The sequence below is a fragment of the Oncorhynchus masou genome, chromosome 27 (genome assembly GCF_036934945.1).
Source record: "Oncorhynchus masou masou isolate Uvic2021 chromosome 27, UVic_Omas_1.1, whole genome shotgun sequence".
Lineage (NCBI taxonomy): Eukaryota > Metazoa > Chordata > Actinopteri > Salmoniformes > Salmonidae > Oncorhynchus > Oncorhynchus masou.
In genome coordinates this window covers 15,552,200-15,580,121 of record NC_088238.1, presented here as the reverse complement: position 1 = coordinate 15,580,121, position 27,922 = coordinate 15,552,200, and the positions used below count along the sequence as shown (strand labels likewise).

General features: G+C 41.8%; 2 protein-coding genes across 2 annotated transcripts; both read left to right on the top strand.

Moving 5' to 3' along the window:
* Positions 1 to 596: 596 nt before the first annotated feature.
* Positions 597 to 2,782, top strand: LOC135515671 (fish-egg lectin-like). Its single transcript, XM_064939342.1, has 5 exons — positions 597 to 705; positions 848 to 1,081; positions 1,278 to 1,495; positions 1,609 to 1,733; positions 2,326 to 2,782. Exons 1-5 carry the CDS (start codon positions 651 to 653, stop codon positions 2,465 to 2,467), a joined length of 774 nt encoding a protein of 257 aa, XP_064795414.1. The 5' UTR covers positions 597 to 650; the 3' UTR covers positions 2,468 to 2,782.
* A 13,602-nt stretch (positions 2,783 to 16,384) lies between these two features.
* LOC135515277 (fish-egg lectin-like) lies at positions 16,385 to 18,621 on the top strand. The gene is made up of 5 exons (XM_064938972.1): positions 16,385 to 16,493; positions 16,620 to 16,853; positions 17,042 to 17,259; positions 17,390 to 17,508; positions 17,995 to 18,621. The coding sequence occupies exons 1-5, from the start codon at positions 16,439 to 16,441 to the stop codon at positions 18,134 to 18,136; spliced, it is 768 nt and encodes a 255-aa protein (XP_064795044.1). The 5' UTR covers positions 16,385 to 16,438; the 3' UTR covers positions 18,137 to 18,621.
* The last annotated feature ends 9,301 nt before the right edge of the window (positions 18,622 to 27,922 follow it).

Sequence of the window (27,922 nt, the reverse complement as noted above, 5' to 3'; positions counted from 1 at the left end):
TTTAAACAGCTTCTTGACATGCCACACCTGTCAGGTGGATGGATTATCTTGGCAAAGGAGAAAGTCTTACTAACAGGGATGTAAACACATTTGTGTGCAAAATGTGAGCAAAATAAGCTTTTTTGTGCGTATGGAACATTTCTGCGATATTTCAGCTCATGGAACATGGGACCAACACTTGTTGCGTTTATCATTTTTGTTCTGTGTATATTATTATAGTGTGTGTGTGTGTGTGTGTGTGTGTGTGTGTGTGTGTGTGTGTGTGTGTGTGTGTGTGTGTGTGTGTGTGTGTGTGTGTGTGTGTGTGTGCGTGCGTGCGTGCGTGCGTGCGTGCGTGCGTGCGTGCGTGCGTGCGTGCGTGCGTGTGTGTGTGTGCGTGTGGAGGGTGGGGTTATATTGCCAGGTCGCAGTTGTAAATGAGAACTTGTTCTCAACTTGCCTAACGGGTTAAATAAAGGTGAAATAAAAAATAAAAAATATCCTCCTCCAAATAACTTTCCCTTGGAACAGGTTGTTTGTCAAATATAAATAACTCATTCATGGTTTTATGGGGGTTGAAAGCTGTTTGCAGGGCCACAATATATAAGCGGACAAAGTCTGTGTTCAGCCAAACTGCAACCAGACTTATACTGTAGATCTACAGAGACATCATGAGAGTCACTGCAGCCGTCCTATTGGTCCTCTGTCTCCTGGCTGTCGGTCATGGTAAGTTACCATCATCTGAAAACGTATTTTATAGGCAGCTCTACATTAAACTTCAAATTGATCATGAAGTTGGCTCCATAATTTCATCCTCCTTTTTGCTGGTTTACCCTACTCATGTGTCTTTGATCTGGTGTCTCCATAGCCTGGGACTGTCAGCCTGTAGTGGCTATCAAGAATCTGATGCAGATAGATGCAGGACTGGGACAAGTGGTTGCTACGAACACAAGTCAAATCCCCTACTACCTGGTAGGTGATAAATGGATCCGCCTGCCTGGTTCCCTGAAGCATATCACTGTAGGACCAGCAGGGATCTGGGGTGTCAACAAGGCAGACTCAATCTACAAGTATGTGGGCGGTAACTGGGTGCAAGCTAAAGGTTAGTGGAGAGAATTACTCAATATTTATCCAGAGGACACCTGCTTCTTAGCTTTCCTGATACCATCAGGCTGTTGAAAAAATGATTAATGTTTTACATGTTTAACGTAATGCCATTGTAAGTCATTTGGCAGTACTCACAGATACGCACTTCATGTTTGCTTGTCTGTCTGTCTTTCTGTCTTTGTGGTCTTCAGGCAGACTGAAGCAGTTGGATGCTGGAGGTGACCAATTTCTTGTGGGGGTTAACATAAATAATACACCATACTGTCGGACAAGTAGTGCCACAGTTGGCTACAAGGGTCCAGGCTCACCTCTTCCATGGACAAGATTGCAAGGAGCTGTGAAGTACTACAGTTGTGGACCCTTTGGGTGCTGGGCAGTCAACAAGAATGATAATATCTACTTAATGAGTGTAAGATCTGGGAAAGAGTGTGAGAGCTGGAGTAGAGTAGTAGAGGATGGAGAGTGTCAGTTATTTTAAAACTGTTTCACATTATAACTGTTGAAATGAATGTTTGTTTCCAGAATGTGAACAGAGACACCTGTCAAAACAACGGGTGGAGTCAGATTGGCGGCAAGCTTTCCATGATTGAGGTGGCAACTGATGGTAGTGTCTTTGGGGTCAACTCTGCAGGCCAAGTGTCTACCAGGTAAGGTTGCTACTTACGGTTCCACCCTTTCCCCCTCAACATAAATAACTCACTTGAAAATGACTTGTAATGATAATGATATTCCTTTTATAATAACTCTGGTCCTGACTGTACATACTTTGTGACATGAAGCTCTTTACACAAACATTTAAATGGATACATAAATGAAATCAGATCTAAACTTATAATAGTGTATAGACAGCATAAGGTAAAATATGCTACAGTTTGGAACGAAAAACAACAACTAAGCAGTCACCCTGCCACTTGTTTTAGTAAACAGCCGAGGAATGTAGCTCGAGAAATGTAACCATTCTCAAATGCATAGATGGATCTATGGACGCAAGGACAGACCATCCATGAGAAGAAAACATTTTTTGTTTGTTTTAAACATGTCTTTTTAAAGCTATACATTGTTTGTTTACAAGAACATTGTTTACAAACAATTGAGTCCAAGCTTACATTTAGGCTTCTAATGCAGTTATATTCTTCAAAAATCAATGGCTATATACAATTAATAAAGTCCAAAAGATGTATGCACTTTATAAACATTGATGAGCTTAAAACATAAAACCCACCCCTTTCTTCAAAACAGAGACGGCATCACAGCCAGTAAACCAGAGGGCACTGGATGGAGCAATATCCCAATGTACATGCCAATGAAGCACGTGACCTACGACCTGGGACGTCTTTGGGTCGTCGCCAAGTCTGGCTTCACCATGGTGTGCACACATTAGCCTCTTCTCTGTAGCTGAAGGCCGTTTGCGATCTGACAAGCTCACTTGCTAACTCATTGATCTCTCTTTCTGGAACAGCCTTCTGCTTGAGAATTGAGGACATGAATTCCTTCATTTGAAAAAACTATATATTCTATTCTTTTCTTGATGACTCCTTGATTAACACTTAGAGGTTTGCTATGGCTGCTATTGATCGTAGCTTAAAAACATGTACCTTCCAATGTCATCAATAGAGTTGATGTAATCCTTGGCATTGCTTATTATCTCATATTATATCATCATTTCCCACAAATAAAGCATTCATTTTAAAACTAATTTCTGTGTTTTGAACAAAGGAATTTAAGATCAACTGAAACTTGAGAGATCTGTTTTGTGATGATGATTTTTGCCACTAGAACCACACGGAGGATTCAAATAATATGACCTTGATGAGTTGATTATTTGAATCAGCTGTGTAGTGCTGGGGAGAAAACATTCACTCCTTGGGGTTCTGAGGACCTAGTTTGGGAAATGCTGCCATAGGAAGTCCCACTGTTAGGAATAGAGGTCGGGAAGTGGCAGGGCCACAGTTCAACAGTCCATTTCCACTATTTCTATCTCACCCATAGGGAGCAGTAGTAGCCAGGCCAGGTGCTTTGAGTGCCGACAGGATTGAAGGCTCACAGGTGTGAGTGATGGATGGGGAGTCTCAGGAAGGAAGCTGGAGGAGGAAATGGTGACTGTGCTTGAAGAAGCTGCACTGGATCTGGCCAAACTGTCCACGTCAGAAATAACATGTATTAATCTTCTGAGCAGGTCTCCTGCCAAAGGAGTTACAGCTGGAGCCTTATTGGATAAAGAAGAGAAGTACCTTAGTCAGTAAATCCTAGGAGTGGTCAGTGCACGTTGCCTGACCCGTATGGTAAATGGAAGGAAATGGTAAATGCCTGTTGATATTATTGTTGGAGACGATCTGAGTATGTGAAGTTTGGATATGTGAGGAATGTGGTGAGAGCATCTACAGTGTGGGAATTGTAAAGGATATGGTCACGTGTCAAATGTTTGCAGATGGGAGAAGTATGATATTGAAGAATCTGTGAATGGAAAATGTTGCAACTGTGGCGGGGAAATGGAAAGAGCCTGTGATGAGATTGTTGATTGGAGTTTAACAAGGTGACACTTAATGTAGCAGGCATAAACGAAACGCCTGAAACTTCTATTGATCCCCAACATCAAGGGTGTCAAACTCATCCCCATGGAGGGCAGTGTGTCTGCAGATTTGTGCCCCTCCCTTGTAATGGATTGATGAATTAAGGTCTCTAATTGGTAAGAAACTCCCCTCACCTGGTTGTGTAGGTCTTAACTGAAAGAAAAAAAGAAAAAACCCACAGACACTCGGCTGTCCATGGAATGATTTTGACCCCCTTGATTTAAGGGATCTATACTGCCCTACCAAGCAAAAGAGCAGTAACCGCTCATAGTAAAACTGAGAACAATTACTTCAAAGTTGTTTTATTGTCCAGCCAAGTGAATTGTAGGCAGATCATTGGAGATGTGGTTATGTTTTCTTATGAGGTAATTTTGTATTCATATTGGCCCTGACCTCTGACATGACCTATGATCCTAGACGGCAGTTACTGCCTTCTTGTGTTAGTATATTTATTTGTATGTGGCTGTCAGTGTCATATAGTTTGATACTTGTATCAGCAAAGAACAATAAATAATTCCAAGGTCTTCCATAGACACTACAGTCCAATGCTCAGTGAAACCAAGGTAAATGCCCCTAACTGACGTGAGTGATGCCAGTTTCTGCCTTTTTCCTTGGTTTCACTAACTTTTTGCAGTTACTGTGTCAGGATTTGGCCAGGGTTGTTCCGGGTTTTGGTCAATAGATGCCCCCATTGTGCTTTTTGACCTTATGTTTTTTCCCTTGTTCCCCATTATTATTTGCACCTGTGCCTCGTTTTCCCCTGATTGTATTTAAACCCTTAGTTTCCCTCAGTTCTGTGCTCTGTGTTTGTATGTTAGCACCCAGCCCTAGTGTTCTGTGTTTTCTTGTCGATTCCGGTGGATGCTCTTGTGGAATTCTGTTTTTGTTTTGAGTATCTCTTGAGGCTTTTTTTTGTGCTATTCCTACCACCTTTTGGATTTGCCATTATTGTATTGAAGGACTTCTCCTTTTTTTTACTTTATTAAATACACTGTCTTAAGTACTGCTGTGTCTGCCTCATCTTCTGGGTTCTGCTGACTATTCGTGGCTCAGTTGGTTAAGTGACTGTTTCTCACTCCGGAGACCCAGGTTCGTAACCGGGTCCTGACATACTGTAAACATGAACCCCCATTTTCTCCATAATACAACACCGTTGAGGTGGGATATTTGTCCACATGATAAAGCATGTATTTGATGTATAAAAAAATGGGTTATGGACCAAATGTGGAGTTACTGCTCTTTTGCTTGGTAGGACAGAATAGTAGTTTCAGGTGTTTAGTTCACTCATGCTATGTTAGGTTACTGTATTTGAGAGAGAGCGTGGTGGTGCCTGTTAACATTCCTTCTCATTCCCTGATTCACATCATGTCATCAGTAAAGCCGACAGGATGATATTATCAGAGTGTAAAAACTTAGGCAACGTCATGTTGCTCACAATGCACATTGGTTTAGTTATTTTTCAGTGAATCCAATCCTTGTCATAGCTCATCTCTCATATTACATCACGATTTTCCACAAATAAAACATTGAGTTTGAAACAAATGTTGTGATGTTCAATTAATAAGATTATTTCCTCCAAGGTAAATGCTGTAGAACTCAACTAATTTCTGGTTTTGCCATTTGAAACCCCTCTGGTTACTGGTCTGCCTCTCTAACGTCAAGGCTACAGCCAACACCTATACACCCCCAGGTATTTGTTATGTTGATTCCAAAAAGCCTTTGACATCTTACGGTTTATGTGCTTTATACTTCCTCATGAAATAGTTCAACTTTTACTGGCAGGTGATTCAATGTGTCATTTGAATATCGTGACATGTGTTTTAACTTTATGATGAAACTGTTCTTCACAATGGGTATCACTATTCAAGACATTTTATATACTTTTAAGGAGGGAAGGGCAAAATACAAAGAAACGAGGATAGAGGGGGATAAAAATAACTTTTGTATACATGGTGTATGTGTGGACACCCCTTCAAATGAGTGGATTTGGCTATTGTTGTTGACAATTGTATAAAATTGAGTTCACAGCCATGCAATCTCCATAGACAAACATTTGCCGTAGAATGACCTTACTGAAGACCTCAGTGACATTTGATGTGGCACCATCCGAGGATGCCACCTTTCCAACAAGCCAGTTCATCAAATTTGTGCACTGCTAAAGCTTCCCGCTCAACTGTAAGCGCTGTTATTGTGAATTGGAAAAGTTTAGGAGCCACAACTGCTCAGCCAACGAAGCGGTAGGTCACACAAGCACACAAAATGGGACCACAGAGTGCTGAAGTACTTAACATACGAAAATCGTCTGTCCTCAGTTGCAACACTCACTACAGAGTTCCAAACTGCCTCTGGAAGCAGTGTCAGCACAAGAACGGTTCGTCTTGAGTTTCATGAAATGGGTTTCCATGGCCGAGCAGCTGCACAGAAGCCTAAGATCACAATGCACAATTCCAAGTATTGTCTGGAGTAGTGTAAAGCTCACTGGAGCAGTCGAAACCCGTTCTTTGGAGTGATGAATCACGCTTCACCATCTGGCAGTCCAACGGAGAAATCTGGGTTTGGTGGATGCCAGGAGAACGCTGCCTGCCCCAATGCATAGTGCCAACTATAAAGTTTGTTGGAGAAGGAATAATAGTCTGGGGCTGTTTTTCATGGTTCGGACCCCTTAGTTCCAGTGAAGGGAAATGTTAACGCTACTGTATACAATGCCATTCTAGACGAGTCTGTGCTTCCAACTTTGTGGCAACAGTTTGGGGAAGGCCCTTTCCTTTTTCATCATGACAATGCCCCCGTACACAGAGCGAGGTCCATACAGAAATAGTTTGTTGAGATTGGCAAGGAAGAACTTGACTGGCCTAGTCGCCCAACATCAGTGCCCAACTTCACTAATGCTCTTGTGGCGGAATGGAAGCAAGTCCTCGCAGCAATGTTCCAACATCTAGAGGAAAGCCTTCCCAGAAGAATAGAGGCTGTTATAGCAGCAAAGGGGGACCAACTCCATATTAATGTCCATGATTTCGGAATGAGATTTTTGACGAGCAAGGTGTCCACATACCTTTGATCATGTAGTGTAAGTGTTTAAAGATTATAACAAATTAAATAAAAAATAACTTAAATAAAAACAAATACATTTGTTCTCCAATGAGGGGGGCTGGTAGGGGTGTAAAATGTGTTACACTCAGTCTGTACAGTATAAACATTATACGGGTCCTCCTACAACACTTAGCAACCTTATCAAACAGCTCTACAAATATGCCACCTGCCAAGTACAGTAGGTGAGAGAAATAAGCTTTTGTGCGTATGGATCATTTCTGTTATCTTTTTATTTCCACTCATAAAACACAGGACCAACACTTTACATGTTGTGTTTTTTATTTTAGTTCAGTGTATATTATTATTGTGTGTCTGTGTGGGAAGGGTGGGGTTACATCCTCCTCTCGTTAGTGTTTCCTTGGAACAGGTTGTTTGTCAAATATAAATAGCTCATTAATAATGATTTGATGGGGGTTGAAAGGTGTTTGCAGGGCTGCAATATATAAGGGGACAAAGTCTGTGTTCAACCAAACTTATACTGTAGATCTACAGAGACATCATGAGAGCATAACTGTTTCAGTTACAGCATGGACAGCTACATGGAGGGCTATCTCCATATAATATTCTTCTTTTGACACCGAAGCCTAATGAGTAGAGCTCACAGACACAAAGACACATAAACAAAGCACAAAGAGAATAACACATGAGTAGAGTACACCGACAACAAGGAGGATGAAATTATGGAGCCAAACTCATGATCAATTCCAAGTTGATCAAGCATGTTTCAGATGGTAACTTACCATGACTGATGACCAGGAGTCAGAGGACCAATAGGACAGCTGCAGTGGCTCTCATGATGTCTCTGTAGATCTACAGTGTCATGACGTTGGCCTCTTTGGGTATAGCAAGCCCCATCCCCCTCTCCCTGCCTCTCCTTGCCTCCTTAAACTAGGTTGCTGTGGTCAGAGAGACATTGTAAATTCGTGAGGATCTCCTCATGGACACACAGTATAGAGAGAGTCAATTTTCATAGAGAACAAAGCAATCCCTTCCACCTCACAGAACTTTCATGTTCCGGAGAAAGTATAAATGATCGGTGAAGAATCCAGCTATGAACTGGTCCATTTATCACAACTTGGGGAAGCTCATGGGAGACGGTGTGTCCACATTACCATAACACTGTTTATATAATAGCCTCAGATATGAGGTTTCCATCTAATTGTTGTATAAGATTAATGAGTGAGTATGATACTGTTTGTAAAATTGTGTAATATGATTTTGGACTGTTTAATGGAAGGAAAACTCAAAAAGGGGATTGGAGTTAACTAAATCAGAGGACCGCTCCTGAGCCCAGTTAGGGTCAGGTGTCCTGGGACAGCTCTTTTCTGCCATTCAGAATAAAACCCAACTTTGAGAAATTATCATCAGACCATGTTTCTCTCAATCACGGGAGTACTAAGGTTGTAGACCATTGCTGAATCTTTTAACCATACCACATGGTTAAACTCTTAGACTATCGATACCGACAGAATAAGAACAAGTCTTTGATATTAATTACTAGTCTGCAGCTAGGATTTCAGGAATTATTGAATGTGAAGAACGACAACCGCTGAAACATCCATTCTATAACAAATGTCACTCTGAACTATTCTACGAAAGAAACAAACTTTTCACCAGCGATCAAGACGACACACTGAGCGTAAATATATATATTGATTGCAATTGTTCCCGAATGAGTGAGCGTTCATGTGTAAAGGATTAGCAGTAATAACCAAGGTGGTGTGGTATATGGCGTTGCGTCCTGCATAAGAACAGCCCTTAGCCGTGGTATAATGGCCATATACACTATAAACCCCTGAGGTGCCGTACTGTTATTATATATTGATTATCAATGTATTTCGAGCAGTAAAAGTATATGTTTTGTCATACCTGTGGTATACTGTCTGATATACCATGGCTGTCACCACTCAGTTTATAAGATTAATTAATCGATCAATGTACATGCAAAAACACAGCAAGAAAAAAATATATTAAAACAAACAATTTAAAAAATGAACTGCAATAGAGAATGCTGGCAAATATGATAATGATGGGCGTGGTCAGACCAGCTTGACCAACATAGACGAGCATGGACCAGCTTGGTCCTCAGCATACCAGCATCACCATTATTATGTGTGTCCAAAACACAGTGAAGGCTAGTCACCAGGGTTCAAAACACAGTGAAGGCTGGTCACCAGGGTCAAAAACACAGCGAAGGCTGGTCACCAGGGTCCAAAACACAGCGAAGGCTGGTCCAGTTCTATGTGGAATCAAAAAGGGTTCTCTTATGGGGATAGCCGAAGAACCCCTTTGGAACCCTTTTTGTATGGATCAATTGATCAATGAATGAACCTATTTCAAGGCTGTAGTCATAAAGATCCCACCAGCATGCTGTTTGACAAAATCCATTAATGTGTAGAGAATCAAGATCACCAGTGGGCTGGAGTTCCTTTTGTATTAAATTTAGTATACCGTTTTTCTCCATTAACCTGGTATTATGAACAGTGGGAGCTTTACACTTTCTTCCATTGGCTTTTCAGGATTTGGAAAAAGTGGATTTGTACAGAATTCTAATCATGAAAAAAAAACAGTCAGCCGAGATAAATAAGGAAACACTTCAAGACAGCCTTGGAACGCATTTGTTTTCTCAAGGTGTTGTTTCATCTGACCATGCACGGTAGGGGCACTCTTGGCAGCCATGTTAACTTTCAGAAGAACATTGAAATAGGAATAATCCTTGCCACCACACCCTTCTAGACGACCTGTGACTAAAGCAGCGTTTCCCAAACTCGGTCCTGGGGACCCAAGGGGTGCACGTTTTGGTTTTTGCCCTAGCACTACACAGCTAATTCAAATAATTAAAGCTTGATGATAAGTTCATTATTTGAATCAGCTGTGTATTGGTAGGACAAAAATCCAAAAAAACGTGCACCCGTTGGGGTCCCCAAGACCGGGTTTGGGAAAAGCTGGACTAAAGACTATAGTGCAGGGGTAGGCAACCCAGGTCCTGGAATGCTGCAGCGGACTCATTTATCAACCGTGCTTAGGCACAAATCTGTGCGTAAACCATGAATTTCCACGCAGAAAATGTGTGTGAACTTACAAACAACCATGGCCATGCCTATGCACGGTGCCAGGTGGTGGGACAAGGGAGATGCTTGTCAAACATATATTTTCCCATTCTATGCTGAAAATGTGTGAAATATTGACAATAATTAAATCATTTTTCAATGTAAATATATTTCCACTGTGAATTCATGCAACACATCTTGACAGGCTATATATAATTTCACCACATCAGTGCATTAGTTATGATAATAATCCATAGAAAGTACTATACTTTTTTTAATTAGAGGCAGGTGTGAAAGTGAAACCATTGTGTAAATAATATAAAAGACTGAGATAATGGGAGATCCACTGAGACTAAGATAATGGGAGATACAATGAGAGACGGAGATAATGGGCGATCCAATGAGACTAAGATAATGGGAGATCCACTGAGAGACGGAGATAATGGGAGATCCAATGAGACTAAGATAATGGGAGATCCACTGAGAGACTGAGATAATGGGTGATCCAATGAGAGACGGAGATAATGGGCGATCCAATAGGAGACTGAGATAATGGGTGATCCAATGAGAGAGGCTGATCTTGTTCTGTTGGAAGATGTGGCATACGCTGCATTTCACAGAGAGAGTGTTTTCAGAGACTGGTGGGACTTATTTAACAGAATGTACAGATTGGTTCATCAGATATCGTTTACCAACTGTCCAACTGTTGCCTGCCGTATAGCCACCTGATGCTCCACGACAGCACCATGCCAGCCAATGTTCTGCATGCCCCAGGTGCCCTGTATTTTTAACAATGTTTGGTACAGACAGGGACAACGGGGAGGGTAGCAGTTGTTCTGCCTCAGGTTCAAGGAGTCATGCTATTTCACTGAAACTTCCCCAGAGATGGTTCCTTAGCCACTGAAAATCTTCCTCTGTGGGCTCTTGGGACAGAGGGTTGTAGTCTTCGGCTCAGTATTTGTCTTCCACTAACTGCACCTGGTTGGGCACGGCTGGCTTCCTCCACTCGCATTACACATCTGTAAAGCTGATATTGTGAACTGGCACAATAGGCTGCATGGCTAAACTCACGAGGTCCACGGAGGCATTTGCATGTGATATAGAGAATTCTCAGGCCACCTATAGAGAAATGACAAGAGGAAGGACGTTACGTGTCACATGCCTTTCATGCATGACTGTGAACACCTTGAAATGCATTTGTTGTAAGAAATGTGCTATATCAATGAAGTTTGATTTGACGGATGACATTACAGCTGTAGAATATTTAAAAAACTGTCATTTTCACACGAGGACAAGTAGTTTTTCCACAAACATTTAATTGATAACTTGGGATTTTATTAGTTGATATATCAATCGTATAATGGAAAAGATCCTATAAAACATTCTAGAACTGAGTCATGACTCAGAGTCATAATGTAAGTGTGGTATCTGGGGTAATTCGGTTAATGATGATATAATTGTTTAAGTGGCTGTTTCCTTGTAAAATGTTGACAGCTGTATAAAACACATTATATTGCTAAGATGTTCATACTTAACTTCATAGCTACACACCAACACAGGATAAACTTTATCCCTCATGCTGGCCCTGACCAAACCGGTTAGTTGCCCCTCACTATAGCTGTACTTCTCCACATGGCCAGACTTCTAGTGGTCTTCTCCACATGGCCAGACTTCTAGTGGTCTTCTCCACATGGCCAGACTTCTAGTGGTCTTCTCCACATGTCCAGGCTTCTAGTGGTCTTCTCCACATGGCCAGACTTCTAGTGGTCTTCTCCCCTTTTAATGCTCGTATGCGCATCATTAAAAAATGCCACAAGGTCTGAAATAGACACCAAAAGACATACAAAGTCGACATACTGTACAAACAATTATCTAGGTTAAGTAAAGCAACATTTATTTGTATCTACTGCTCTGTATGATTAACTAGCTAAAGTGTAGTCAGTGGCTAGCTAAGACAGAAAAGGGGAAGGAAGAAGTTCGACACTATTTAATTATTTTCAATACAGAACATGGATTCATCATGGATTGGGCAAACATTTCTGATCACGCTTGTGAACAGTAGCTGACAGTGTTGGCTAGAAATTACGTGCAGGGGCTTCCTGCAGGAATAGGTAGTCTTCCTGAGGTCTTCTCTGTTGCTAATTAGCATTATGAAAATATTTTAAAGAAAAGTTGAGGCGAATATTGATCAAACTAATCTTGTCCGAGAGAGAAATACATGGTTATCAAGACGTCACAACAAGATAAGCCTACACCAATCACATACTTAATTTGACGTGTTTGTAAAATTCACTATGTGAAGAATGGAAAAACAATTGGAACCATTTCCGTGTCTGACCATTTTATGGGTATTATGATGCGTCCACTGTGCCAGACTATACCACTTTTGTACTTAGCAACCTCATCAAACAGCTCTACAAATATGCCACCTACCAAGTACAGTAGCCGGGTCACAAAGGAAAACAACAGAAGCTTTAAAATCACTTTTATCATGGTATTGTGATGTAGTTATGTCATTGAGCTGTTCTTGTCTATTAATGTTCTGCATTATGTTGTCGTAGCATTGACTGTCATTAAATGTGAAGACTGTATATTATCAAATCTCTGTGTAATTTAATTACGAGATTAAACTAATCATGTAACTTTAACTAGGAAGTCGGGGCACCACGGGAAAATGTTTAAAGAGCATTTATTTCCCAAATTAACTCTTCCAATATTTTCATATCTTATCAATTACAGTCACTTAATGTATTATTACATCATTCTCATTACTGATCGTCGCAAACCCTAGGAAATCGGCACGAACCATAACATAAATCATGAATCAGCGATATACAAATTGGCTTAATTATTTATTTACTAACTAATCAATCACAGAATTACATAAACACACACACAAATAGGTTATACATTGGTTACTGACATGATAGATAAGTCCCTAGTGGGTTAAGCCGATATGATGGCTTGGTAGACAAAGGAAAGGGGTGGGGATAGCTCAAGAGCGGGACACTCAAAGTTTCTAACTACACTCATAGAAATGCTAATACTTTTCAAATGAACAACTGCTGATTCGAAAATAAACTTCAATTGACATATTTACGAGTGTATGCCTTTTGTCCCTCACTGATTGCTGGTCCGTTTGCTGTATAGTCAATCATTAGTATAGTCAATCATTAGAGAGTCTCTGGTTGCAAAATGTGTCAGGAGACCTTTATAAGCACTTGCCTTGGAGGGCGGTTCCATCCCTTTTGTCCCAATGTCTGTGCTCACGTGGGCGTGGTTACTGACTGGGTAAACGAAAGACAATTCTCATTTAGGAGGCCAACATCATATTACATTTTCTCACAAATAGTTTCATATTCAATCATATATTTTATACAACCATCAGATGCCAACTCGATAATTGAGAAGTGTACACAACCAAAGATACAGTAATGTGTGTTTGCTGTCCTTCATGAGATCACCACATGAAACAAACTTGACATGACAGTTCCTTAAATGCCCATGGACATTTCCCAAATTCTCAAAAATAGAAATATTGTTTAATTCTCCAATTTTGGGGATTAGGAGCTTTGGCAAGAAGAATGCCTTTGTTCTCCATAGGCTCTCTCCCTCAATACTCCATGGCAGCGAAGAGAGTTTCTCCCAGGAATTTATGAGCGTTGTGAAACCTGTGGTGGGAGAGAGAGTGAGAGAGGGGGTGAGCTACGATATAAACCCAAAAGGGCCACGACGTGACAATGTCATGTTTCATGTTTTGTGTGGACCTCAGGAAGAGTAGTTGCTGCTTTCGCAACAGCTAATGGGATCCTAACAAAAACTTAATTTTTAAAATGATTGTTGAATACAATTTTTTTAAGGGATAGAAGGGCATTCTAGAGTGTGCATTATTTCTCTATAGCGCACAGTATATCAGCATGGTAGATTTCAATGGCAAATTCATGCCTACATGTTCTATGTTTGAGCTGCTTTTGAGCCTGCAAAAGTCAAATTGAAAACCTTATTGGCCTTGTTGAATTCGATTTTCATAATAGCAAGCTAGGACTGATGGTTTGTTTAGCTAAACTGGTAAGTCTCTGTTTGGTTACCAAGACAACTACGGTAGCTATCTAGTAAACTACTTCAGTGGATGTTGAACACAATTCTACCTATAAATGAACACATTACTAGCAGCAAAATGTGTTAATTTACAGCAATGTTATTACATGGATAATCAACTCTAGGCTTTGTAAAGTAATGCAACTCCGTGGAAGGTCAGTTCCATGCCGCTAGTTCCTTCCACGCTGTTCATTATTTCCCATAGAACGCATATCCACTCGTTGATTATCCCTTACATAACGCCCCCAAAAAGTCTGTGGTGGTTATAGTGTTAATATCCCCATGTCATCAATAGAGCCTTCTGGGAGGCTTTTTCATCAGGGTGTAAAACCTTTTGGGCATGGTCATGTTGCTCACAACACAGATTGGTTTTGCTGTGCTTCAGAGGCCATCTTTTATAACCTATTCTGGCTCTGGGGCTGTTATTCCCTCCACCACATATAAGAGATGGACTGGTGGTGTCTGTACAAACAATAACTATGACCATGCTTTCACTGATCACACGATGAATTGTTGATCGTATGACCATCTATCTAAATAATCATTCATCTTTATTCCTTGATTAAATCATATCAAATGTTGTGTGTCACATGTGTTATGTGTCACAAAGTAACAAATAACTAAAGAGCAGCAGTAAAATAACAATAGCGAGTTCTATATACAGGGGGAACCAGTACAGAGTCAATGTGCGGGGGCACCGGTTAGTCTAGGTAATTGAAGTAATATGTAGATGTAGGTAGAGTTATTAAAGTTACTATGCATAGATAATAACGGAGAGTAGCAGCAGCATAGAAGATGTGTGTGTGTGTGTGTGGGGGGGGGGTTGAGGTAGCTATTCGATTAGATGTTCAGGAGTCTTATGGCTTGGGGGTAGAAGCGGTTTAGAAGCCTATTGGACCTGGACGTGGTGCTCGGTACCGCTTGCCGTGCAGTAGCAGAGTGAACAGTCTATGACTAGGGTGGCTGCAGTCTTTGACAATTGTTAGGGCCTTCCTATGACACCGCCTGGTATAGAGGTTCTAGATGGCAGGAAGCTCGGCCCTGGTGATTAACACCTCATCTATCATATTGTAGAGGTATTTATTAGAGAGGGGTAAAGATAAAGATTTTGTTCGGGCGCCAGGCAGGTATTAACCAATGCCGAAAGGAGAAGAGTAGAATAGAGAGAGTACCACTACCAGACCCACACACATCAGCAGAAGAGACTGCCTAGAGTGTAGCCTGTTTACCAGATAGCCAGTGGAGAGAAGAGAGAATACACACCATATAAAACCCACATCACAGCACAGGGGTAACCCCACCAATAATACCTCATACTATAATAATAATAATAATAATAATAATGGCAGAGCAGTTGAACGGCAACTTCATAGAAACAATTTACAAGAAAGATCCAGTCATCAACAGAGGATTTGCAATAATCTGCATTACCTTCCAGTGGAGGAGCGCAGAGGGTATGAATGTGGGGGGTGTTCATAGACACAACGAAGGCCTTAAAATGTCCACAATCTCCTCGGCCACATGTCATTAGTACCACCTCAATACAGTTCAAATAACAATACACAACTTGCAAGCAACCTCCCTTTTAACTAAAATGTCCATCCAAATACTTCTGGCAGGGCAATAATAGTCCAGCTCTAATGAACTTCAATGGGAAGGGCATTTGGAAAATAGAAAGTCTGCTGCAGGGCAAAGCGCTGGAACAATAGAGGGAAGAGAAAGAGAGATCTTAGCTGTTGACTTGCAGTTGTACTGTCTGACCGTCTGATGGTTTATTGGCTTGTATGTCAAAGCTTCGCAACATACTAAACCATACGATCCAACAAGGACTTCTGCAGCATAGCACACACACACACACACACACACACACACACACACACACACACACACACACACACACACACACACACACACACACACACACACACACACACACACACACACACTCAAACTGTTGCACCAACCAAGAGCTCCACCCCAGTGAGCTGATAGAGCTGTCTTTATTTCCTCCTTCCTTACTGCTGATGAGGTCTTAAAGTGTCAGCGCATGGTGAAGGATCCGTGCAGGATTTCGCCACAATATGATCATATCTCATATTGTGCGTGTGTGTGTGTGTGTGTGTGTGTGTGTGTGTGTGTGTGTGTGTGTGTGTGTGTGTGTGTGTGTGTGTGTGTGTGTGTGTGCGTGCGTGCGTGCGTGCGTGCGTGCGTGCGTGCGTGTGTGTGCGTGTGTGTGTGTGTGTGTGTGTGTGTGTGGGGGAAATTATATCCACCTCCCATTAACTTTACCTTGGAACAGGTTGTTTGTCAAATGTAAATAGCTCATTAACACTTTTATATTACTATTGTGTCTTTGTGTGGGAGAGGGTGGGGTTATATCCTCCTGTCAACTTCTCCTTGGAACAGGTTGTTTGTCAAATATAAATAGCTAATTAATAATTATTTTATGGGGGTTGCTGTTTGCAGGGCTTTATATATGAGGGGACAAAGTATGTGTTCAACCAAACTGCAACCAGACTTATACCGTAGAACTACTGAGACATCATGAGAGCCACTCCAGCCATCCTATTGGTCCTCTGTCTCCTAGCCGCCAGTCATGGTAAGTAACCATCATCTTAAACATGCTTGATCAACTTCGAATTGGTCATCAAGTTGGCTCCATAATTTCATCCTCCTTTTTGCTGGTTTACTCTACTCATGTGTCATTGATCTGGTGTCTCCATAGCCTGGGACTGTCAGCCTGTAGTGGCTATCAAGAATCTGGTGCAGATCGATGCAGGACTGGGGCAAGTGGTTGCTACGAACACAAGTCAAACCCCCTACTACCTGGTAGGTGATAAATGGATCCCCCTGCCTGGTTCCCTGAAGCATATCACTGTGGGACCAGCAGGGATCTGGGGTATCAACAAGGCAGACTCAATCTACAAGTATGTGGCCGGTAACTGGGTGCAAGCTGCAGGTTAGTGGAGAGAATTACTCAATATTTATCCAGAGGACACCTGCTTCTTAGCTTTCCTGATACCATCAGGGTGTTGAAAGAATGATTAATGTTTTACATGTTTAACATTATGCCATTGTAAGTCATTTGGCAGTACTCACAGATACGCACTTCATGTTTGCTTGTCTGTCTGTCTTTGTGGTCTTCAGGCAGTCTGAAGCAAGTGGATGCTGGGGGCAACCAGTTTATTGTGGGGGTCTACATGAAAGATACTTCATTCTGTCTGACAAGTAGTGCCACAGTTGGCTACAAGGGTCCAGGATCACCTCTTCCATGGACAGGATTGCCAGGAAGTGTGAAGTATTCTAGTTGTGGACCCTTTGGGTGCTGGGCAGTCAACAAGAATGATGATACCTACTTAATGAGTGTGAGATCTGGGAAAGAGTGTGAGAGCTGGAGCAGAGTAGTAGAGGATGGAGAGTGTCAGTTATTCTAAAACTGTTTCATATTATATCTGTTGAAATTGTCCTAAAACCCTGATTGAATCTGTTTTCCAGCTGAATCAAGACTGCCAAAACAACGGGTGGAGTCACATTGACGGCAAGCTTTCCATGATTGAGGTGGCAACTGATGGTAGTGTCTTTGGGGTCACCTCTGCGGGTAGTGTTTATACCAGGTAAGGTTACTACTGAACTATGTGTATGGTTCCACCCTTTTTACACATTATTTCCACACATTATTCAATCATTTGAAAATGACTTGTAATAATAACTTGAATGATAACTCTTATCCTTACTGTACATGCTTTGTGAAGCAAAACATGTAAATTAATTTATTATCTACGTTTTTTATTTAAAATCTAAACTTATAATAGACTTATAAAGAAATGTGTAGACCGTGTATGGTAAAATATGTAAAAGTTGGATCTCCTTTTAAAGCTACAGTTTGGAATACAAAAATCTATGGCTATATACAATTATATAATTCTAACAATGCATGCACTTCATAAAACATTTATGAGCTTTAAATGTGAAACGCCATTATCAAATAGTGTATGTTGATGTTAGGGTGGTGCTGGAGATTATTAATATGAAGTAGCAACATTTAGAAATGTCCCTTGAAGCTCATGAGGCATGTGAACCCACCTCCTTCTTCAACACAGAGACGGCATCACAGCCAGTAAACCAGAGGGCACTGGATGGAGCCATATCCCAATGTGCATGATAATGAAGCATGTGACCTACGACCTGGGCCGTCTTTGGGCCGTCTCCAAGTCCGGCTTCGCCATGGTGTGCACACATTAGCCTCTCCTCTGCAACTGAAGGCCGTTCAGAATCTGACAAGTTCAATTGCTAACTCATTGATGTTGGTTTCTGGAAGAGCCTTCTGCTTGAGAAATGTTTATGTTATTTCACAAGATCCCTTAATACAAAAACAACATTTCTTTAACTATACTTTTCAGTACCTTATCTCTATCAATATTAAATCAATGATCTTATTGAGATTATAAAAATGTTCGGTGAAGATTTATTCTCACACAAAATTGACCAGCAACAGCATTAGTTAAGTTGTGTGCTATTTTCTTGATCAGTCCTTGATTAACACCTTAATAGATCTTTGCCATGGAGGCTATTTAACTGTAGTGTAAACTAGGGCACAGTCATGTTGCTCACAATCCACATGGGTTTTGCTGTTCTTCAGAGGTCATCAATAGGGTTGGATGGAATCCTTGTTATTGCTCATTATCTCCTATAATTTCCCTCAAATAAAGCATTCATTTTGAAACTAATTTCAGTGGTTTTAAATAATATTGAACAGGGGATTTAAGGTAGCTGTGCAAAGATTCAGTTAACAATCTGTTTTGTGAATCTTCTTACTCAGAAAGTTAAATATGACGAGAGTACTATAGTTCTACAGTGTGCAGGAACTGGTGAACCTTTAGTTCCCTGATGCATAGTTTGATTTACAGGTTCCCTATTAATGTAGTGCCAGGGACATACAGTGGTGTAAGAATACTTGAAAGTACTACTTAATTAGTTTTTGTGTTTTACCATTTCTATATAGAGTACCAATCAAAAGTTTGGACACACCTCCTCATTCAGGGGTTGTTCTTTATTTTTGTTATATTCCATATTGTGGAATAATAGTGAAGACATCAAAACTATGAAATAACACATATGGAATCATGTAGTAACCAAAAAAAGTGTTCAATAAATCAAAATATATTTTATATTTGAGATTCTTCAAAGTAGCCACCCTTTGCCTTGATGACAGCTTTGCACACTCTTGGCATTCTCTCAACAAGCTTCATGAGGTAGTCACCTGGAATGCATTTCAATTAACAGGTGTGACTTGTTCAAAGTTAATTTGTGGAATTTCTTTCCTTCTTTATGCGTTTGAGTCAATCAGTTGTGTTGTGACAAGGTAGAAGATAGCCCTATTTAGTAAAAGACCAAGTGTCACGTCTGCTCCCGCTCTCCTTCCGCCAGGCTGCACAGCATTACGCACTCCTGCCACCACCATTATGCACACCTGCTTACCCTCGTCACACGCTACAGCGATTCATTGGACTCAATCACCTGTGTTATTACCTCCCCTATATCTCAAGAACATTTCCCAGGACATAGACATATCTGATATTGGCAGAAATATTAAATTCTTGTTAATCTAACTTTCCACTTCACAGTAGCTATTACAGTGAAAGAATACCATGCTATTGTTTGAGGACAGTGCACAGTTTGGAACTTGAAAAGTTATTTTAATAAACAAATTAGGCACATTTGGGCAGTGTTGATACACAATTTTGAACAGAAATGCAATGGTTCATTGGACCAGTCTAAAACTGTGCACATACACTGCTGTCATCTACTGCAGAGATAACTTTGAAGGCTATGTCATACTTTCCAGGTCCATACCCAAGCAGTTCGAACTTCTAATTTAAAAATTAATCTCTCCAGAAATAAGTCTCTCACTGTTGCCGTCTGCTACCGGCCCCCTTCAGCTCCCAGCCGTGCCCTGGACACCATTTGTAAATTGATATGCCCCCCATCTAGCTTCAGAGTTTGTTCTGTTAGGCGACCTAAACTGGGATATGCTTAACAGCAGTCCTACAATCTAAACCCACCAGGTACAACCCTAAATCTACAACAATGGGCACACTTATAGACATTATCCTGACCAACTGGCCCCCCAATTACACCTCCACTGTCTTCAATCAGGTTCTCAGCGATTACTGCCTCATTTTGCCTGTATCCGCTACGAGTCCGCGGTCAATCGATCACCCTTCATCACTGTCAAACACTCCCTAAAACACTTCTGAGAGCAGGCCTTTCTAATCGACCTGGCCCGGGTATCCTGGAAGGATATTGACCTCATCCCATCAGTTGAGGATGCCTGGTCATTCTTTAAAAGTTACTTCCTCACCATCTTAGATAAGCATGCTCCGTTCAAAAAATGCAGAACTAAGAACAGATATAGCCCTTGGTTCACTCCAGACCTGACTGCCCTCAACCAGCACAAAAACATCCTGTGGCGGACTGCAATAGCATCGAACAGTCCCCGCGATATGCAACTGTTCAGGGAAGTCAGGAACCAATACACGCAGTCAGTCAGGAAAGCAAAGGCCAGCTTTCTCCAGCAGAAATTTGCATCATGTAGCTCTAACTCCAAAAGGTTCTGGGACACTGTAAGGTCCATGGAGAACAAGAGCACCTCCTCCCAGCTACCCAATGCACTGAGGCTAGGTAACACGGTCACCACCGATAAATCCATGATAATCAAAAACTTCAACAAGCATTTCTCAATGGCTGGACATGTATTCCTGCTGGCTACCCCAACTTCGGCCAACAGCCCCCCCCCCCGCAGCTACTCGCCCAAGCCTCCCCAGCTTCTCCTTTACTCAAATCCAGATAGCAGATGTTCTGGAAGGGCTGCAAAACCTGGACCCATACAAATCAGCTGGGCTTGACAATCTGGACCCTCTATTTCTGAAACTATCCGCCGCCATTGTTGCAACCCCTATTACCAGCCTGTTCAACCTCTCTTTCCTATCGTCTGAGATCCCCAAGGACTGGAAAGCTGCCGCAGTCATCCCCCTCTTCAAAGGGGGAGACACCCTGGACCCAAACTGTTACAGACCTATATCCATCCTGCCCTGCCTATCTAAGGTCTTCGAAAGCCAAGTGAACAAACAGATCACTGACCATCTCGAATCCCACCGTACCTTCTCCGCTGTGCAATCCGGTTTCCAAGCCGGTCACGGATGCACCTCAGCCACGCTCAAGGTACTAAACGACATCATAACTGCCATCGATAAAAGACAGTACTGTGCAGCCGTCTTCATCGACCTGGCCAAGGCTTTCGACTCTGTCAATCACCATATTCTTATCGGCAGAGTCAGTAGCCTCGGTTTATCTAATGACTGCCTTGCCTGGTTCACCAACTACTTTGCAGACAGAGTTCAGTGTGTCAAATCGGAAGGCATGTTGTCCGGTCCTCTGGCAGTCTCTATGGGGGTGCCATAGGGTTCAATTCTCGGGCCGACTCTTTTCTCTGTATATATCAATGATGTTGCTCTTGCTGTGGGCGATTCCCTGATCCACCTCTACGCAGACGACACCATTCTGTATACCTCTGGCCCTTCCTTGGACACTGTGCTATCTAACCTCCAAACAAGCTTCAATGTCATACAACACTCCTTCCGTGGCCGCGAACTGCTCTTAAACGCTAGTAAAACCAAATGCATGCTTTTCAACCGTTCGCTGTCTGCACCCACACGCCCGACGAGCATCACCACCCTGCATGGTTCTGACCTGGAATATGTGGACATCTATAAGTACCTAGGTGTCTGGCTAGACTATAAACTCTCCTTCCAGACTCATATCAAACATCTCCAATCCAAAATCAAATCTAGAGTCTGCTTTCTATTTCGCAACAAAGCCTCCTTCACTCACGCTGCCAAACTTGCCCTAGTAAAACTGACTATCCTACCGATCCTCGACTTCGGCGATGTCATCTACAAAATAGCTTCCAATACTCTACTCAGCAAACTAGATGCAGTTTATCACAGTGCCATCCATTTTGTTACTAAAGCACCTTATACCACCCACCACTGCGACCTGTATGCTCTAGTCGGCTGGCCCTCGCTACATATTCGTCGCCAGACCCACTGGCTCCAGATCATCTACATGTCCATGCTAGGTAAAGCTCCGCCTTATCTCAGTTCACTGGTCACGATGGCAACACCTACCCGTAGCACGTGCTCCAGCAGGTGTATCTCACTGATCATCCCTAAAGCCAACACCTCATTTGGCCGCCTTTCCTTCCAGTTCTCTGCTGCCTGTGACTGGAACGAATTGCAAAAATCGCTGAAGTTGGAGACTTTTATTTCCCTCACCAACTTTAAACATCTGCTATCTGAGCAGCTAACCAATCGCTGCAGCTGTACATAGTCCATCTGTAAATAGTCCACCCAATTTACCTACCTCATCCCCATACTGTTTTTATTTATTTACTTTTCTGCTCTTTTGCACACCAGTATCTCTACTTGCACATCATTTATCACTCCAGTGTTAATCTGCTAAATTGCAGCATCAATGTAACAGTATAACTTTAGACCGTCCCCTTGCCCATACCCGGGCGCGAACCAGGGACCCTCTTTACAAATCAACAACAGTCACCCCTCAAAGCATTGTTACCCATCGCTCCACAAAAGCCGCGGCCCTTGCAGAGCAAGGGGAACTACTACTTCAAGGTCTCAGAGCAAGTGACGTCACCGATTGAAACGCTGTTTAGCGCTAACTAGCTAGCCTTTTCACATCTGTTACATAAGGACATGTTGAATAACAATTACTGAATAAATGAACATGAACAATGTAATCATGTACGTCAGATATATAAGTTGAAAACATTCTCTGTGAAAAGCACTTTGTGTGTGTAACCAGTTGCTCATGCTTTCTTTGTTAGATGCCCAAATAATAGTTGAACAAACATAAACAAGTTGAGCAAACACAATTTTGGGCCAACTAAACATTAAGTTCTGCTAACACTTTATCTGAAAAGTTGAGTAAACTAAAAAAAGCCTTACTTAATAATAATTAGTTGAAACTACTTACATTTTTTTTTTTACCGTGTATATTTGACGGTCTCCCTAACATTTAGGATCTCCTTTAAACACAAACCTCACCTTTCTTCAGCACAGAGACGGCATCACAGCCAGTAAACCAGAGGGCACTGGATGGAGCCATGTCTCAATGTGCATGCACATGAAGCATGTGAGAGCAAAATTGCAAGATTATGTTATAATACTTTTATTGCATCAAATGGTTGTTTTATGCAACAGAATAGGGGATTCTTATAACTATTGTGTGTGTGTGTTCTACTGGGGATGGGCCTCTGGGAGATAACACTGACAGGAGATTTACAATGTCTTTTGGGTGATAAAACCTAAGGAGACAGCATTCAGAAGCATGAGTTAATGTTTCTGATCTATATGGTACCAGGGAGAGATGGCTCGGGGCCAGACCCTGGTCTCTACACAAAGATAACTGTTTTTACAGCAGATACTGTCTGCTGTGAATTATAAGTATCTTTCATACAAATCCTAACCTTGTGACCCTTTCGATGTAGGTTGAAAGGGGTGTATCTTGGCTATAAATGACCTTTGTACTTTTTTCTCGGGGCTCTCAACAAATCATCTGAGGGTGATTCGTCGACCAGCCATCATTATCATAGAGCACTTAAATCGATTCACTTCATATGTGTGTGTTGTATTGAACTGATCCCTTATTAATAAGTGAATAAAGATTTAGTTTAAGTATAACTCTGACTTGTGTGATAAGTTTACTATCAAATTAGGAGACAAAGAAATTAGCCACCACAAGCACATGTCCTAAGACTTGGGCCATCATTGGGTCATCTCCTAGTCCGGTTTCACCATGCAGTGCACACAATAATAGTAATAAATAATAATTTATTTAGTTTATATATTGCTTTACATTATAAAATAGAAGCTCAGTGCTCGAAAAGCAAACAAACAGGAACAACAAATGACAAAACATGATCCTCTCATGTACAGCTGTCTGAGGGGTTGTAATGCTAGTCTTTTTTATGCTGATCTAAGATATATTTTGCAAAGTCAGGTTTATCTTTTGAGTCTCAAGTTGGCCAGCCATTGGTCACTTGAAATTAGAGAGCTCACATGCTATTACAGTGTCCAGACGTTTTGTTTGTGAGAATCTTTCATTCTAAAATGTATTTCTGTAACTATGCCTTTTTTATGCTTGTGCTTTTCTAATAACTAATTTCTGTGTTCTATTCATGTGCTTTTCTAATAACCATTTTCTGTGCTCATGCAAGTGACTGACTGAATGAATTATTTAGCAGTACGCCCAGACATTTGTTTTGAGAAGAAATTTCGCTACACTTGCAATAACATCTGCTAACTATGTGTATGTGACCAACAACATTTTAATTTATTTGAAAGATCGAATTTTCAAGGTCTCAGTTTAGAGAGAAAGAAACCTTGTGAGATGTTAGTCTGTCACATGTTATGAACCAGTATTGGTCTGTCACATGTTGTGAAACAGTATTGGTCGGTCACATGAATGAAACAAAATGGTAATAATTGATGAATTATGCTAAATCATGCAAATATAACTTGTCTGTGTATAGCCATATATAAAACAACTGCTGAGACTGCCCCAGCAGAGCTCCTGATTGACACGTATACTATGGTGCATTGAGTTGTTTGGAACCTCTCCAGCACGCTGATCAGAAAGGATGATTCATTTAAGATTGGTTTCGAGTGTCCCTGGTGGTAATTTCCACAACATGGTGGTGAATTTCCACTCCAATAAGTTCAGAGATTTTATTGAAAAATAATAAATGTTTACTCTCACAAAATTGACACCAGTATAATAAACAGTGTATTTTCTTGATCACTGATATTGATTAACTTCCATAGTAAAGGTGACAATCTACATGTGTAGAGACAATTATACTTGGGTATTATCTATGTCACGTTCGTTGTATGAAGGAGACCAAGGTGCATTGTGGTATGCATACATTCTTCTTTACTTAATGAATGAACACTGAACAAACGAACAAAAATCACAAAATGAACCGTGAAGCTTATATGATTAGTGCAGACAGGCAACTAAACATAGAACAAGAACCCACAAAACCAAAAGGGAAAATGGCCACCTACATACAATCCCCAATCAGAGACAACAATAAACAGCTGCCTCTGATTGGGGACCATAGACATATATATACCTACAAAATAAAGAAAACAGAGATATTAAAGATAACTAAGGCCAGGGCTTGACAGAACCCCCCCAAAGGTGTGGACCCCCGACCGCAAACCTGAACTTATTTGGGAGGGTCCGGGTGGGCTCCGGTTCTGGACACAGTCCCCCCTCTTTACACGGATCCCTCCATCTTTGTAGAACCGGACCGTGGATTATCGCCGGAGGCTCTGGACTGAGGATCATCGCCGGAGGCCCCGGACTGTGGACTGTCGCCGGAGGCCCCGGACTGTGGACCGTCGCCAGAGGTTCTGGACTGTGGACCACCACCGGAGGCTCCGGACTGTGGACCGTCGTTGGAGATTCTGGACTGTGAAACGTCGCCGGAAGCTCTGGACTGGGTACTGTCGCCGGAAGCTCTGGACTGGGTACTGTCGCCGGAAGCTCTGGACTGGGTACTGTCGCCGGAAGCTCTGGACTGGGTACTGTCGCCGGAAGCTCTGGACTGGGTACTGTCGCCGGAAGCTCTGGACTGGGTACTGTCGCAGGAAGCTCTGAACTGGGTACTGTCGCCGGAAGCTCTGGACTGTGGAGGCACACTGGATACCTGGTGCGTGGTACCGGAACTGGTGGTACCGGGCCGAAGACACGCATCTCAGGGTGAGTGCGGGGAGAAGGAACAGGACATACTGGACTCTGGAGGCGCACTGGAGGCCTGGACCGTAAAGCTGGCACAATGCGTCCTGGCTGGATGCTCACTTGAGCCCGGCAAATGCGGGGTGCTGAAACAGGATGCACTGGGCTGTGCAGACGCACCGGAGACACCGTACTCAGTGCCGGCGCAGGATATCCTGGTCCAAGGAGGTGTACTGGAGACCAGGAGCGCTGAGCCAGTAGCATCCGTCCTGGCTGGATGCCCATTCTAGCCTGGCAAATGAGAGGAGCTGGAATAGAGCGCACCGGGCTATGAATGCGAACTGGTGACACCTTGCGAATCTCTGCATAACACGGTGCCTGACCAGTCACACGCTCCCCACGGTAAGCACGAGGAGTTGGCTCATGTCTCCAACTTGACTCAGCCAATCTCCTCCTGTGCACCCTCCCCACTTTTCTTTTATTGGGGCTGCCTCTCGGGCTTCCGTGCTAACAGTGTCCCCTCGTATCTTCGCCGTTCATCCTGCGCTTTCTTCACCTGCTTCCATGGTACGCGATCCTTTCCTGCAATATTTCCTCCCACGTCCAGGATCCCTTACCTTCCAGCATTTCATCCCATGTCCATGAAGTCTGCTCCTTCTGGCCACGCTGCTTGGTCCTTTTATGGTGGGTTCTTCTGTCACGTTCGTTGTACGAAGGAGACGAAGGTGCAGTGTGGTATGTATACATTCTTCTTTATTTAATGAATGAACACTGAACAAACTAACAAAAATAACAAAATGAACCGTGAAGCTAATATGAGTATTGCAAACAGGCAACTAAAGAACCCACAAACAAGAAGAACAAGAACCCACAAAACCAAAAGGGAAAATGGGGATTATATTTAGGTGGCCAATCAGAGACAACGATAAACAGCTGCCTCTGATTGGGAACCATATCAGGCCACCATAGACAGATACAGTGTAGAGAACAAGTATTTGATAACCTGCAAAATCATCAGTGTTTCCTACTTACAAAGCATGTAGAGGTCTGTCATTTTTATCATAGGTTTCTGTACCAAATATTAGGTTCTGCTTTTCTGATGTATCAAATACTTATGTCATGCAATAAAATGCAAATTAATTACTTAAAAATCATACAATGTGATTTTCTGGATTTTTGTTTTAGATTCCGTCTCTCACAGTTGAAGTGTACCTATGATAAAAAAATTACAGACTTCTACATGCTTTGTAAGTAGGAAAACCTGCAAAATCGTCAGGGTATCAAATACTTGTTCTCCCTACTGTGAATAGCTAGACCTACAAAAACACCTCGACCTACAAAACCCCCTAGACAATACAAAAACTAGCATTCTCACCCTCGTCACACCCTGACCTAACCAAAATATAAAGAAAACAGAGATATGAAAGATAACTAAGGTCAGGGCGTGACAATCTATTATAACATGGTGGTGTCTAACATTCCCTGATTCACACCGTGTCATCAATAGAGCCTCCAAGAGGATATTATCATGGTGTCAAAACTTGGGAACCGTCATGTTGCTCAGAATGCAAATTGGTTTAGCAATTTTTTTGTGAATACAATCCTTGTCATAGCTCATCATCTATAATATTAGATCATGATTTTCCACAAATAAAGCATTCAGTTTGAAACAAATTGTGTGTTTATTTCATCCAAGAAAACGCTGAAACTGTTCTTTACAATTGGTATGACTTTTCCAGACTTTTCCAGGGAAGGAAGAAATACAGTGAAACAAGGAGGGAGAGAGGGACAAAAGATAAGTGGGTTTAAATAATAAAGTTCTCCTCCAATGAGGGGGGAGAGGATTGGTAGTAGTATAAAAGAGATCTATACTTAATCTGTTACAGTGTAAACATTATAGAGGACCTCCTATAACACATTGGCACTTTATTTTAGTATGTCAATGTACAGCATATCTTTATTGTAAATGTTTAAGGACCAAACTGCTGGCAGTTATGAAATAAGACATATAGTCGAACCTCAAATTCAACTTTCCGGACCTGGGCCCAGATTCACCAAGTCTTCATAAGAAGACATTTCTTACTTATGTGCCATTTTCCCCTTAACTTTATACTGAAAAAGAAACATACTAAAAAAGTTGCTATTCCCCAAAGTTCTTGAAAATGTTCTTACGTTTCTTCCCATGTTTCTTCCTAAGAAAATAGTTAA